Source organism: Triplophysa rosa, linkage group LG1 (genome assembly GCF_024868665.1).
Source record: "Triplophysa rosa linkage group LG1, Trosa_1v2, whole genome shotgun sequence".
Classification (NCBI taxonomy): domain Eukaryota; kingdom Metazoa; phylum Chordata; class Actinopteri; order Cypriniformes; family Nemacheilidae; genus Triplophysa; species Triplophysa rosa.
Genome location: NC_079890.1, coordinates 33,151,191 through 33,167,563, shown reverse-complemented (window position 1 = coordinate 33,167,563; position 16,373 = coordinate 33,151,191). Strand labels below are relative to the sequence as shown.

Genomic DNA, 16,373 nt, shown 5'->3' with positions numbered 1-16,373 from the left:
GCCAATTTCTCCACTGCGAGTTTCCGTTCCACTGCGTGACGTGTAGGGACTTGTAGTTTTTATGCTTTACTGAGTTAAAGTGATGATACGCATCAAAGGTATTAAGCGAAAACATGTCATGTCGCCACATAATGAAAGGGGAAAGAAACATTTATATTTTGCATGAAGAAAAAGAAACCGAGGTCTATTTTAGTAGCACAAAACGTTAAGCATTGCGAAATTATTTTCATTTTCTATATCTGTTACATTATTACCCAGTCACAGTCAAAATGTTGTAATAGGTCCGGACCTCGGTTATTTTTTCATACTAAAAAATAAAATGTGAAGCTGAATGAATATTCAGCAGTTTAAACCTCTTCCGAGTGTCTGCGTTTCACCTATATAGTCTATACAGTTTACAAAGTTGTATATTGTCCGTGGTGTAAAAGATGGGTTCATTTCACTTGATGCTGGAGGCTGGCGGAGTCATCCGATTAAAAGAGTTGTAAGTGTGCGTGTGTAATCTCCGTTTTCACGAAATGACACATTTTAGGAAGTTAATGTATAGTGGGGAGCTGCGTATGGGAACATTTTCGGTTTTATTTTGGGCATATTTTTCGACGCATGATCTCACACAGCATGCCATTGTCAACTTTAGTTAAAAGTTTTAGTTAAAATCATTTCCCCAAAAAAACAAAATTGTTGACAGTGAAAATGCTGGGTGGCTAGTAACGGAGGCCAGCGAGAGAGCTGTGCAGGTAAACCTGACTCCCCGATTTCAAGAGGTGCTATAGCGGCAGACGCTTTCAAGTCCACCTTAGTCGAGTCCAAGACCAGGACTAGTCGAGATCGAGTCTAAATAGGTTCGAGTCCAAGTCCAAAGAGGTTCGAGTCCAAGTCAAGTCCACGTCCAAAGAGGTTCGAGTCCAAATCAAGACCGAGTCCAAATGAGACGGTCAAGACAGAGACAGAAAAAATAATCCCTTTCAAAAATTCGAGACCACATACTTTATTTGTAATGATCAAAAATTTGGTCATTTTATTTACTTTAGTTATAGCAATTTCACCAAAGTCACATAAAGCCAAAGTGCAACTTTGAAAAGTCTTTAGTGTAACAGTCACATTCTGGGCTGCCAATGGAAAATGTTACCATTCTCAGCTTGTTGACTTGTCAGTGATAACTGCATTGAATCAACATCACTTTTGCAACTGCAATTAATGTTGAAACAATGTAGAAGTTTCAACAAACCATCATTATTGTGATCAGTATTTTCTTTAGGTTCTTGATTCTTGTGTTTTAGTGTGCTAAAATACAATTGTTGAGGCACAGTATCACAGTAACAGTTTAATTTGGCACAGTATCTTGTTGAACCAGAGTCCAACTAAAGCAAACATGCTTATTAATGGTTTTGTTTGGAAGGAGAAAATATCATCAGACTCGGTCGAGACCAACTAGAACATTTGGTGAGTCCAATGACCGAGTCCGAGACAAGTCAGACTGCAGATACACAGCAAAATCGCCAGTGTTAAAAAAGGTCGAATTAACTCTCACAGTGTATATACACTCACCTAAAGGATTATTAGGAACACCTGTTCAATTTCTCATTAATGCAATTATCTAATCAACCAATCACATGGCAGTTGCTTCAATGCATTTAGGGGTGTGGTCCTGGTCAAGACAATCTCCTGAACTCCAAACTGAATGTCAGAATGGGAAAGAAAGGTGATTTAAGCAATTTTGAGCGTGGCATGGTTGTTGGTGCCAGACGGGCCGGTCTGAGTATTTCACAATCTGCTCAGTTACTGGGATTTTCACGCACAACCATTTCTAGGGTTTACAAAGAATGGTGTGAAAAGGGAAAAACATCCAGTATGCGGCAGTCCTGTGGGCGAAAATGCCTTGTTGATGCTAGAGGTCAGAGGAGAATGGGCCGACTGATTCAAGCTGATAGAAGAGCAACTTTGACTGAAATAACCACTCGTTACAACCGAGGTATGCAGCAAAGCATTTGTGAAGCCACAACACGCACAACCTTGAGGCAGATGGGCTACAACAGCAGAAGACCCCACCGGGTACCACTCATCTCCACTACAAATAGGAAAAAGAGGCTACAATTTGCACGAGCTCACCAAAATTGGACAGTTGAAGACTGGAAAAATGTTGCCTGGTCTGATGAGTCTCGATTTCTGTTGAGACATTCAAATGGTAGAGTCAGAATTTGGCGTAAACAGAATGAGAACATGGATCCATCATGCCTTGTTACCACTGTGCAGGCTGGTGGTGGTGGTGTAATGGTGTGGGGGATGTTTTCTTGGCACACTTTAGGCCCCTTAGTGCCAATTGGGCATCGTTTAAATGCCACGGCCTACCTGAGCATTGTTTCTGACCATGTCCATCCCTTTATGACCACCATGTACCCATCCTCTAATGGCTACTTCCAGCAGGATAATGCACCATGTCACAAAGCTCGAATCATTTCAAATTGGTTTCTTGAACATGACAATGAGTTCACTGTACTAGAATGGCCCCCACAGTCACCAGATCTCAACCCGATAGAACATCTTTGGGATGTGGTGGAACGGGAGCTTCGTGCCCTGGATGTGCATCCCACAAATCTCCATCAACTGCAAGATGCTATCCTATCAATATGGGCCAACATTTCTAAAGAATGCTTTCAGCACCTTGTTGAATCAATGCCACGTAGAATTAAGGCAGTTCTGAAGGCGAAAGGGGGTCAAACACCGTATTAGTATGGTGTTCCTAATAATCCTTTAGGTGAGTGTATAATCCACACTTTGAGAGTGTGGATTATATATACACTGTGAGTGTTCATTTGACCTTTTTTAACACTGTCGTTTTTACTGTGTACCAACGAGTCCAAGACAAGACCGAGACTACAGAAAACCGTCTCGAGTCCGGACTCAAGTACTACAGCACTGTAAATAGGTATAATTATTGACATACCACCACAGACCTCACTAATTTTCAAACCCTGGCCTGGCTACTGCTGTGCTGGTACACTACACTAAACAATGCATGTGTGTGTTTGTTTTACTCAATAAATCTCACAACAACAATTAGTATATTCATAGGCCTATAAATAAACAAATAATAATAGATAACATTTATTTACATTTTATGCACAATAACATTACGGTAATATATGAATATGACTGAACAACTGTAATACTCTAAAACAAATGATAACTGACAAAATGGTAGGCTACATTATTTTGGTGGACAAATTCATCTGATAAAAGGAATTTCATTTCAATTAATTTAAATGATTTTCATTTTTAAATAATTTATAAATACAGTCTTCGCTTTCACCATTACATATACAGAGAAGAAATCAAAATTACAATGATTCACACATGACATGACTAACATATCCTGCATGACTGCATCTGTTAAATCTGTGACAGATTTCCACCTAAAAATATTCAGCTGCATGCATTGGTAAGAATGGACACCATTGAAAATAAATTTTGCCTATTTAGAGATTTGCAGGATCATGGGACTGAAGGGATATAACTGAAATCATTACTACAAGAAAAATCCTTTCCCATTCTTATCTACATTTACATTTATGCATTTGGCAGACGCTTTTATCCAAAGCGACTTACAAGTAGGAGAGCATAGAAACATTTTGTCAACAAGCTAAACACCGTTAGTTTACAAGGCCATGCTTAAAGCTGGAGTAAGCAAAGGAGAGAATGAACAACAAGATTATATTTTTTTGAAAGACAGTCAAATAAATGCGGAACAGGTATGTTTTGAGCTGTTTTTTTTAAATTGTGAAGGATGCTGCAGTTCGGATGGAAGTTGGCAGCCAGTGAAGTGAAATCAGTAGGGGTGTTACATAGGTTCTTTTAGGCTGATTGAAAACTAGACATGCAGCTGCATTCTGGATCATTTGCAAGGGCTTGACTGCATTGGTTGGAAGGCCGGCCAGTAGAGAATTGCAGTAGTCCAGTCTTGATATGACCAGAGCTTGGACTAGCAGCTGAGAGGCATGCTCTGACAGGAACGGCCTGATTTTCCTGATGTTGTAGGGCACATACCTGCAAGTTCGAGAGGTTGCTGCGATGTGGGAAGTGAATTTTAGCTGGTCATCGAACATCACCCCAAGGTTCCTCGCAGACTTGGTGGGTGTTATAGTTGAGGATCCGAGCTGAATGGTAAGGTGGTGTTCAATTGATGGCTGGGCCAGTATAACCAGGAGTTCTGTCTTGGAGAGGTTGAGTTGTAGGTGATGCTCTTTCATCCAAGAAGAGATGTCCAGAAGGCAGGCAGAGACACGGGCAGAGATGGTGGGGTCATCTGGCTGAAAAGAGAAATAAAGCTGCGTGTCATCTGCATAAAAATGGTATGAGAACCCATGTGCCTTAATTATTGGACCCAGGGAGGTGGTATCTACATGACATTCTTACATAAAGTGGTTACCATTTTTTCTGTGCATATATACTGCTGTTAGTTTAAATAGATATAAAATATATCTATACCTAAGAGCAGTCTGAATAATGTTCCATCCATCCATTTACAAAGACTTGTTGTGGTGTGGGGAGTAGGACTGAAACGGCTGTTTTACTGTATTTCTAAATGACACGTTTAATAATAAGAAGAAGAAAATATGTTGCTCTCAATCAAGTGTCACAAAATCTGAAATGGTAGAAGTAACAGAGAGATCAAAAGTATTTTATTTCTGAATGTGGTAGACACACACCAGCCATGGACTCTTGGATGTTTGGTCCTGCATTTTAGAATGTACCGTCTTGATCTCAACTCTAGGTGGCACTAAAGACCTTTTCTCTTCCATGTGCGCTGAACGCCACTAAGGAAGAAGAAAATACAGTCACAGGTCACCGGTATTTTGTCTTGACGGGAGGTGGAGATAGCCGGTTAAAAGGTTGCGTTGAGCTTTTAACTGCTACAGGATCTCAGGCACTCTCTGAGATCTCCCTTCATTTCTTTCTTTTGTTGAATCACAGCACAATGACCAAGAAGAGGAGCGGAAACCGCGAGACTGAAGCCAGTCCTCTGGTGGGTGAGGAACCGAGGCCCTCAAAAGAAAGTCAAACGCTCAAAGGTAATTCAGAGTTGTATGCCCTAATCTCGCTTGCGGAGTGTAACAAAGTTCACATATTTATTTCATCAACGTTCCCCGATTATTCGGAGTTTAATTGTTTGATAAATAAGTCATTTATGAGTTGTCTCGTTGGTCGGAATAGGAAAATGTGACGGCTAGAGCTTGAAAGTCGAGGAGCAGGAAATTATTGATATTCAATTTTCATCTTGGCGATGAAAGGTTTTCCGGACACACTGTGTCAATTATTAAAACTCTTGAAAGATACTTGAATGTCTAACATGACCACTGGAATAAGAGCAACTTCAAGTAACGTTACTATTATTAGTTTAGTCATATTCAGATACAGCAAATGTTGTAGTTTAGGGAATATTGTGTAATGTAGTTCTGATATCTGTTCACACATTACTCATACACTAACAATCTCTTTTTTTATTTTTTATTAATTAACACTAACGTTAACTAACTGTTTCATCATCATGTAAAGTGTGAAGTGACTCGTCATTTTTAAAACCCCCTGACGTCACGAGAAAAGCGTTGCGTTTATGTTTTTCAGCGTTAAAGTCCCCATGAAATCTTAATTTTCCCATATTTACCGTGAGAAAACCCTGTTTTATACAGTCTATGGAGAATACACATGACTAGTTTTGTGGAGAACAATTCATCAGTGCATATTAATTCAAATATATGTATTTGCTTTATCAAAATACACAGTGTTATATTATATAGTGATAGTGTTGAATAAAAATGTAATCTTGGTGTGATCTTTTTTATTTGGACCAGCAAACAATAACAAAGAACATCCCAATAACCATATAGCAATTTCTATGGCTGTCTCAAACACCCCAGTGTGAGCAACTATTTTTTTCTCTTACCCTTACAACAACAATTTGTAGTTGTTAAAGTAAAAATATCAAGAATCTGCAAACTGTGGGTACAGAAAGGACACACTGCTCCTTTAAGACAATGTGACACTACCACATATATTTTTTATATCACAGCAGACCTCTCAAAGGCCTGAATTTCCCTGAGGATTGTTATCAAATGATGCAAAAATATGCAATGCATTGCACAGATGATATAAGAGGTATACGCGGTTTGGGAGGTTGCGCACAATTGTTTTCTTTTTTTTTTCAAATCGCTCTCTAAGGAACCCAATCCCCTGGAGGAGCCTCTGCGCGAATGTCAATCCTCACCCTCATCACTATCTTTGCCTGTGCTGCTTGTGTTATGTATCTGGTGTTCCGTAATTTCCCCGAACTGAACGAGTAAGTCTTTCTTTTTCATTTCAGACTGTAGTTTACCGTGCTTTATAGTTGTAATAGATGTTTTTCTGATGTCTTGCAGAGATGAGAAGGAAAAGATCAAAATTCCTAAGGACATGGATGATGCCAAAGCGTTGGGCACAGTACTGTCCAAATACAAAGACACGTATTACACTCAAGTACTGTTAGCGTACTTTACTACATATATCTTGTATCCTTTGAGTCACGACTACCAAATCTTGATTTTCTGGTTAGGTAGTTAAAGTGTTATTAAAAGAGGAATGTGGAAATATATTGGGCCAAAAATAATGAGGACAAAAAAACCCATAGTAAAAATATATGAATCATTGAATTGGATAATGAAATATGGTTAGCTACATTCATTGTGCTCTGAATACCTTAACTAACCCTTGTTCAGCCTTCAGACGTTTGCCATCCCAGGCTCCATATTCCTCAGTATACTTTCTGGTTATCTGTATCCCTTTCCTCTAGCTCTCTTCCTGGTCTGTCTGGTAAGTTTTTTGTTTATATGCAAATTTATGTATAAAGTATCCGTCATTGTGCTTCGTTTGTGTAAAGCTTTTTCCACTAGTCCCTTAGATATTTGTTACATCAGTAAATAGTTGTCCTGTACTATGTGTGTTTCATGCTTTACAGTGTTCAGGGCTCGGAGCATCCTTTTGCTATATGCTGTCTTATTTAGTTGGGAGACCAATGGTCTACAAGTACCTCACAGAGAGAGCTCAGAAATGGTCACAACAGGTAAGACCTTTATATCAGTAGCCTTTATATTTATTCATAGTGTCAATTGAATGGTCCCGATGTTGAGCGGTTGTTGTTCATTTTAGGTAGACAAGCACAGAGAGCACCTCATAAATTACATCATTTTTTTGAGAATTACTCCTTTCCTTCCAAACTGGTTCATCAACATCACTTCACCAGTCATTGACGTGCCTTTAGGTGTCTTCTTTCTGGGAACCTTTCTTGGTAAGATATGCAGTATCAGTGATCAAGATCATTTTCACTAGATTTCGTGATGTTTGGCAAATGTTTTTAAAACAGTAAACACACTTTAAATCCCCAACTAGTGACTGTTCTCCATTCTTTTGTAGGAGTGGCCCCTCCATCATTTGTGGCAATAAATGCAGGGACGACGCTGTACAAACTGACCACAGCTGGAGAGGCGGTTTCCTGGAACTCTCTCATTGTGTTGGGGGCTTTGGCTGTCGTCTCAATCCTGCCTGTCTGTTTTCAAAAGAAACTTCAGCAGAAGCTTGAGTAGACTTCTCCAGCTCTACTTGATTCAGCTCAGGAATTATAGTGATCCTCTAATGGTCTCTTTTAGTTTTCTTCGTTTATGCATGTACAACACACCCTCATGTCTTCATATGATGAGCAGTCACGGACTGTGAGTGACAGACTGGCCTTCCATTGTTTCTCTGCTACTTTAATGGGATGAAAATTCTGTCTCCGCTAACTCCCTCCACGGTTAAGCAACATCTTCAATAATATCAATATCTTGATCTTCGTCAATTTCTTCAATGTTTTAAACTTCCCAATAATTTTCCAAACAACAGATATGCTATTTTAAACAATTCTGATGCACTGGAAATCTTTCCCTTCCTTTGAAGTTACTGAATGTGCCACTGAACCCACTTTAATATTCACATTTGTTTGAGAATTGGGGTATTATGTGCATCAGAAACGTTTTGAGGGTTGGGTTTACTGCTTTTGATTTTAATCTTAATTCTAAGATAAAACTAAAGATAAAATGCAGTAGCAATCTCATGCCCTCTCAGTGCCCTGTGTACTGCTGCTTACTGTAGGTGGTAGTGCTTCTCTCTTGGTACGGAGTTCATTTTTTTCCCATTAGTGATACAGTTGGATGATGCCACAGTAGTATTACAGATCAAGACTGTATATTGCATCTGTCTAGATTTGTTTTGCCTTTATTATAGGTTCTATAAATGCAATTAATTCATGGACATTGTAGCGTTTTATACACTTAACAATGACAGCAAACTCTACTGGCCACCTGGTCTAAGTAAAAATATCCTCTTTAAACTTGGATGCAACCTTTAGAAATGGTCTAAATGCCAAATCATTATGAGCTTCTTTCATTGAAATAGTTCATAGTTTGAGTGGACTCATACTAGATATAATGTTTCATTTATCATTTTAATTTTAGCCACAAAACAGAGGGAAGTATTAATGTTCAATATTTTAGATTTGGATGATTTCCTGGACCTTGTCGAGCCAAACTACTGTGATGGATTGTAAATGGAATATGTCTGTTTAATCGATGCAGCTTAGTGGAAATGTGTACATTGTGGAAAGCTGCCTTTTGCAGTTAAGTCTGGCAATGAGGAAAACAAATCAGTCTTAAAATGATCAGTCTTACATAATACTTAAAATACAGCTATCTGTACTCTTTGTATACTTGAAAGCGAGTCTTATTACATGACTGAATTTATTCTCGCATGTTGGATTCATTTTTATCTGCTGTTTTTATTATGTCACACCCAACATTCAGTTTGTCATCTCAAAATGTTCCTGTAGTGACTGTAATATAACATGGACCTAGAGGAAAGATGAGACTTAACAGAGTTCTTGTTCTGCAACAGTTATAGGGTTTAGTAAACTTTATTGGTTAAAATTATAAATAGAAATAATCTGACTGTCATTTTTTTCCATTTCTAAATTGTACTTAATACCTTAATTTTTTAATCATATTTTTACAGGGATGTCTCTGATCCATAGATTAAAATGACTGATTACAGTATTACATTTAATTGAAAAACGTGTCCTGCATTTTAAAAGATATTCATTGATGTCTGTCCAACTTCTTGAGAAGTGTAAAATTAAAATATTTATTGAATAAATAAATAAATACTTATTTAACATTTTCCTGTTCTTATTTCATTGATTACAATTGACTTTAAATATTCAGATGTTTGTTAAGAATCACTAAGTAATTTCTAAGGTGGCTGGTGCTGATGATTGTAAAAGTATAATAGACATTAACGAATTTATAACTAAGAAACAAAAACGATTTAATAAACGTACTAAACTTAGAGATTTATTCAGTAACCATATATGGAGTTGAATGCTACAGTTTACATAAGAATAATTTTATAAACTTTTTGCACAGAAATGTGTTTTGAGTGATTTAAAAAAACAATTTAAAACTAACAAAAAATTGTCCAGAAACAAACATCTATGTGAGAAATCTTTGCCTAATATTTGTGCTTGTGCTATTTTTTTAAATATCTTTCAAAAAAAGTGTTTTATACTGTTTACTGTAAACCTTTGTCTTGTGCGATTCTTTAATACACCGCCAGAGTGCAGCATCGTATAACATTGAAATGCCGCTAGAGTTTATTGAGGCAAATAGTTTAAATGGCACCTACTACAATAGGGAGGCTCAGAGATGACGTATTTTTGTATGCAAAACCAGAAAGCGAGTTAGCATTTTAGAACTTCCGGTTCCATCGCTCTGAAGTTTATGGGTTTTTTGAATAGGTTTTTGGTAAATCGCCCGAAATAAGGTCTGTGGTAAACAATAACTCTAAATATTTTCACGTTTTATTCTATGACATAAAACACACCATATAACCCGCTTTTGATTTTTTAAAGCCTTATTGTGTCTTAAAAGCGGCGGTTGCTAACAAGTTGCTAATAGCGGCTACTTCCTTTGGTGGGGACGTTAGACGTCATCGCGCATACAAAGCTCACAAATAATGCAACATGGGCACACATCTCTTAAAACGTAGATGCGGATTCATTCACGGAGTAATTACTTACCAGGGAACACATTTTTAATAAAGTTTGAAAAAGTTGTCGGAGGCTTGGTGGTGGTGAAGTTGATATCGAGCGACCTTAAATGTAGTCTGTTTATAGCATCGTGTTCATGTTTTACTTATTGTATTTCGACTTCAAACGTAACAAATGTTGTGTTAATTTGTAAAGATGATCTTGATAGACAAAACTTGTAAACATCATAAACTTTGTTAATCACGGAGCTTGATTTTTGCGATCTTCCAAAAGTCGATGGGGAAAATGCTTTTTCGATCGAGGGAACCAGCGCGGCACTTACTTCCAGGTTAGCCTACAGAAATACGTAATCTCTGATCCTCTCCATTACTCTAAATTAATTATTTGTTGATGATTTCATGCCTGAATTAAAACACATTTTCCCGGTTCAGGAATCGATTATCGCGTCCGATCTAACAGCTTAATCCGATGATGTTGCAGTGTCATTTGATTTTAATTTAATTATTTAAATAATTGTATATTATTTGTAAATTACAATATATTAGAAATTTTTTATTATTTATTTCATTAATTATTATTATTATTATTAACTGCATAATAATATATGTTGTTTTGTAATATTGATCTATCTGTGAACATCCGTGATTAATTCTGTTTGGTTTATGACGAGTTAAGTTTTTTTTTGTAATTAGGCTGTAAAAAAAACTAGAATAAAATCTATGCACGCACAATGATGCGCCTGAACAGACGGACGGAAGCGCATAACGTTATTTTGAGAGGAGCACCGCGCATGCGTACCAGAGGCCGTTGAGGACGGAGGCAGCCGTGAACAGCTGTAGCGGAGGCCCACATTGCGCTCTTGGCTACTGCCTTCGTTGCATCTGCAATGGCTGCGAAGTCTGACCCGGAGAGCTCTTACTATGCGCTCCGTTAGACCCGCGAAGAGAAGAGCACAAGCGGAGCCGTCTCAAAATGAGCACCGGATTCAGCTCCAGCTCCTGTCGGTTCGCGGATTATTTGGTGATCTGCGGTCTGGATACCGAGAGCGGTTTAGAACCAGACGAGCTGTCCGGTAAGACCCGAACATAAACCTAAAATGCTTTAAGGACATCAATTTCGACAAAACCGTGTGCTTTTATTGTGTATTTTACCTCAAATATTTTAGTAATGTGTTTATAATAATCCACAGGCTGTACTAAATAGTGAGCGGAAAAAATATCGGGGAAAAAAATCAAAATGTAGGACAAGTTTACGATTCTGCACACCAGTCAATTGTTGAGATTTAGTAAATAATTCGGATTTTATTATGGGTTGACACTATAAATGCATTTGGGAGTGCTGAGAGATTGAGAGTTAATCTTACTAGATGTCTTGTCCATTCTTAGAAGGAAAGGATCTGGAAATATAGACGAATAATATAAACAATAAACAACGTTTTTTTTAATACAAAAACATACGAATAGAATCCAATGGGTGCAACAACAACAGAAGACAAGCATGTTTTATATTTGTTACACAATATAACATACACTGTATTTGTGTAATAAAAATGACACTATTCACAAGTACAGACCCAATGATATATTATATTCTGTAGTTAAATATATATTGTATTTATTATGTATATATAAATGTATATTTATATGTATGTATGTATGTATGTATGTATATATACATATATAATAAATATTATATTAATATAGAAAAAATGAGAATGAAATAAAAACAATAATGCACTATATACAAAAAGTGAAAAAATATAGACAAAAAAAAACAATGAAATCTTTTTGAGAAACATTGTACAAAAGTGATCGACAAGCTTATACTGCTTTACATATACTATAGTACACGCACACACACACACACACACACTGTACTATAGTATATTATGTAAAGCAGTATAAGCTTGTCAATCACTTTTGTACAATGTTTCTCAAAAAGATTTTCATCATCATCAAGCTGCATGCATACATCATTTATAATTGTGTTGACCTTATCTAAATGTTCATAACCAGCTATATCATCTCTATTATAAATGTACTGCAGGCAAACAATGTTTAACAGTAAATTATTGATCATTTTCTCTCTTTAGAATGCTTTGACCAGCAGATGAATAAAATCTGGTCAGTTCCTTATAGCATTTAAACACTCTAAGGAACATAAGGTCATTGTTCATTTTAAAACTAAAAAGTCCATAAAGCGTTTATTTTCAAGTCAACAAGGTAGCCTATTTACAGCGTTTTCTCGCCTGTAGGACGAGCACATGACGTCTTGTTTAGTGAGAGTGCAGGTTTCCTGTGGTTTAGGGCTTCTTGTGTACTTCGTGTTAGATTTGCACTTGCACTGCAATCAGAGTTGGTGTTTTCCTCAAATGTTCAGAGTTCTTTGTGGAAAAGCACATTTTTTAATTTTATAAATCTCCCCGTGTTTAATTTCATAAGAATTGTGTTGCCACTGATGTTTGTGCTGATCTGTAAGTTGCGGTGTTTTAGATGGCGTGTGAAAGGGGAAACACTGTGAATCAGTCATTGGGTTAGTTTTGTTTGCTGAATTTCCCAGAGATTTCCAGATGTGTCTTGTGTTGTGAAGTGGTGATTGTTATGTACGTCTCATGGACCGAACCTTGAGATAAAGGGTTACAGTGAAACTGTAGTGAATGTAACTGGTGTCCATCGTGACATGTCTCTTGAGGGCAAGCCTGATGGATTTAGTGTGCTCCTGCTCCACATGGGACTCTTCAGACAAAAGGGTCATAGATTTCACAGGAGAGTAGAAAAAGTCATCAATTTATCCAACCAATCACATTTGTTTCAAACGTTTGACACGAGAGCAATTTTAGCTTTGTGTTTTAAAACTACAGCCCAAAGCTCTTGTGTCTCTTGGCCTAGTTAGTTGGGGAAAGAAACTGCTAACATACAGTTTTCAGAGGAAACGAGTTGGTCAAGTTTTTTTCTTTGTTGCACAGTCAGATCTGATGCGTGTTTCTAATGCGCTCATTCTCTGTAGGGATTTTCTTTGTACTGTGCTGAAACATCTATGCCCGGTTTCACAGACAAGGCTTAGGGCTAGTCCCAGACTGTCTTTACTGAAAATAAATTGCCCTGGCCCTGCCATATCTTAAAATATGTCCGTGGCATTGTTTCGTCTCAAAATGCACACCAGTAATGTTTTTATCTGGCATTTTAATAAAAGCGACTTACTGTAAATATCCTAAGGGATGTACTGATACCACTTTTTCCTTTGCCGATCCGATACCTGAATTCTGAGTATCAGCCGATACCGATCCTGATCTGATACTAGCACTGTTTTTCTTGATCAACGTAGAATTGCATATATTTTTATCTTTTATCTTGCCAGAGGTGGATAGTACTTAAGCATTTTTACTTTCAAGTACATTTTAAAATATCTGTTCTTTATCTGTGTTTTTACTTTGGACAAAAAATACTTCCCTACATTATAAAGCACATCATACTTTTTACTCCACTACATTTCATAAATAAATGTTGTTTTTAACCTTTTAATCCTTCAGTACATTAAAATCTACCACTTTCTTTTATATAAGTATTTTTACTTTTAAAAGTAGGATTTTTTAAATGTAATTAAGTACTGTATTAAAGGTAAAAAACATATAAAAATGTATTTATAAATTGTACTGGATAGTGTTGTCACGGTACCAAAATTTCAGTAGTCGGTACCAATACCAGTAAAATTCCACGGTTCTCTGTACCATTTTCGGTACCAAAGCAAAACACCAGTACATGCTAATTGAAACACAATTTTATTAATAAAGCTCATTGTTAATATAAATGTATAGAAAGCAATGCCATTTTGCATACATGAAGTATACAAGTTAATTGTTGCTGAAACGGTGCTCACTGGGGTCTTTCATGCTGATGAACATCCTGCTCAGTCTGCTGCTGTATAAGACAAATAGAATAAACTTCAGTAAGTCAACTGACTGAACAAACATGCATATGCAATTTTAAAACAAACCTCAGTTTTTATACTGCATTTACACAAGATTACTTACATTAAGGTAACTGTATATTAAAATAATAAATGCAACAGATATATTTTTCTTTAGTTTAAATGTGGCTTTTTAAACCTAATGGATGGATAACTCTAAGACATACACATTGCTAGTCATACAGTTAGTATGCTGCTAGTTTTCTAGCACGTATATTTCAGATAGGCCTAAATAAAATAGGTACTGTAAACCCCACCCTGTCCCATTTATTTTACCCCATTACAGTTATAAAAGCATTAAATGGTTAATAAGGAAACTTGATTGGATTAGCGCTAACAAATTAACATGCAAACATGGACGTTTATTTTGACGTAACCTTTAACTTAACATATTATGCTACAACATTCATAATGCAAACGCGAACAGAATTTGAAACTTACCGCTTGAATTGTTAATTAAATCCGGATGTTTCCTCCTTTCACCACAAAACTGTTCGTTTTCTTCGTGATATGACTTGAATCTGAAGTATTTCTGTGCGCATCTCTTGTGGATCGGAGCCGCGCTTATCTGCTCATCACGTCTTATTGCGTCTATGAAAAGTTTCCGACTGACAACCTGTCAGACAGAGCATCAGTACCCGGTTGACCCGGTAACGTTACGTCGGTGCTACCGGGTCTTATGAAAATTAGGTACCGACAACTTTTTTATTTTTAGGTACCAACTTGGACCCGAAGTACAGGTACTTTTGACAACACTAGTACTGGAGTATGATATGTGCTTTACAATGTATTCTCTAAAGTACAGATACTTAAAAAATGTACTTGAGTAAAATCTACTATCTCAGTTTATTGGACACAACTATCACCGTATAAAAGCCTCCAATGCAGAGTGGAACAGACTCGCTCATGCGCATTGCGGACGCAGAATGATGCGCTTAATGCACCCGCTTCACTCACGAGCATCCCGGACTTATAATGATGCGTCCTGATGATGATCCTTCTGATATCGCAGATGTCTTCTGATATCGCAGATGCCTTTGATATCGCTGATGTTTTTGTCTTTCCCTGTGTTGTAAAGTGGCCGATGCAACAAAGCTCAAAGTCTTGTAAATCCAAAGTTTTGTCCTTAGCGGCTGCTACAAATGACTAGACAGTTTCTGGTTCTATTTTTGTGTTTTTGCGGTGGGTAGCCTTGCCTGCGCAAATCTTTTGGTCTGAAATTCTCCTCCACTGACCTCCTCTCATGGAAATTCGTAATTATTTTAAGAGGTGGCTAATTCGTTTGAATTCATACAATGATAATCATACAAAAGCAATACCGAAGCCTCTCCCCTACACTCATCAAGAAGGCAAGGTCTGTCATTGGAGAGGATCTGGTTCCGCTGGAGGTTGTTGCTGAAACAAGAATGACGTTCAAACTTTCAGAATCGGAAGAATCAGAAGGAGCTTTATTACCAAGTGTGTTTACACACACAAGGAATTTGACTTGGCGACAGGAGCATAGTGCAGAAGAAAGTGTACACATGGTGCAAACCTAGTGCAAATATACATCAAGATAGAAAAAATGAGAATTAAATAAAAACAATAATGCACTATATACAAACAGTGACAAAAAACAACATAATATTTTTAAAAGAGTGTACAGATGTGTTATTTACAGGTTTAACCTATTGTTTCTTACAATGTACAGTTTCCAGATGCTATTTCGACCATCATGGACAACACCTCTCACCCTCTTCATAACACGCTTGTTGAATTTAGGAGTAATTTTCACCCCGGTGCAACAGTGAGCGCTATCGAAGGTCTTTTCTACCTTCAGCAATAACGCTGTTTAACACCCCTCAAAAGCAGAGGCAGGCACCATTGACCTTCTGGTGGACTAGTAGGCCACACCTCATTCACATTACACCTGTGAACAAAAACTTAAATGTGTCTGTAATGGATGGCTGAGTGACCGTTGCCTTTGCAGTTGCCAGTTTTTCGTATTCGGCATAGGTTTGGCGGTGACTCGTTCTTCAGTGCCGAATCAGGTTCGTCGTATTAAACGCTTTGGACAATGCTCCTCCACGTGAGATTTCTTTAGAACACACACGGTAAATTGCACATTTTTCATTGTTTCACGAAACGTCTTGATAGTTCCACACAGGCGATGACATGACTGCGGCGCCAAATCATTTACGTCCTCATGCATTCTGGACGTCATCACGCAGTGACATCATCAAATTGCGATCGATTCGTGAGATCGGCTAAGTTAGTGAGTACCGATCGAGTCATAAAATGTGATTATCGGCCGATACCGATC

At 37.5% G+C, this 16,373-nt stretch overlaps 2 protein-coding genes across 3 annotated transcripts in view; both read left to right on the top strand.

The window, feature by feature from the left end:
* The first annotated feature begins 4,782 nt into the window (after nt 1-4,782).
* tmem41b (transmembrane protein 41B) lies at nt 4,783-9,183 on the top strand. Its single transcript, XM_057334563.1, has 8 exons — nt 4,783-4,889; nt 4,972-5,069; nt 6,217-6,334; nt 6,414-6,542; nt 6,750-6,843; nt 6,989-7,093; nt 7,180-7,318; nt 7,444-9,183. Exons 2-8 carry the CDS (start codon nt 4,976-4,978, stop codon nt 7,611-7,613), a joined length of 849 nt encoding a protein of 282 aa, XP_057190546.1. The 5' UTR covers nt 4,783-4,889; nt 4,972-4,975; the 3' UTR covers nt 7,614-9,183.
* A 1,657-nt stretch (nt 9,184-10,840) lies between these two features.
* The window catches only part of dennd5a (DENN/MADD domain containing 5A), a 40,144-nt gene continuing 34,611 nt past the window's right edge, over nt 10,841-16,373 (top strand). The window contains exon 1 of one of the 2 annotated variants that reach the window (XM_057319518.1): nt 10,841-11,177. In XM_057319518.1, coding sequence (XP_057175501.1) covers nt 11,078-11,177 — 100 coding nt within the window. In that variant the 5' untranslated portion in view covers nt 10,841-11,077. The remainder of the gene's footprint in view (nt 11,178-16,373) is intronic. The other variant, XM_057319598.1, reaches the window with a different exon arrangement.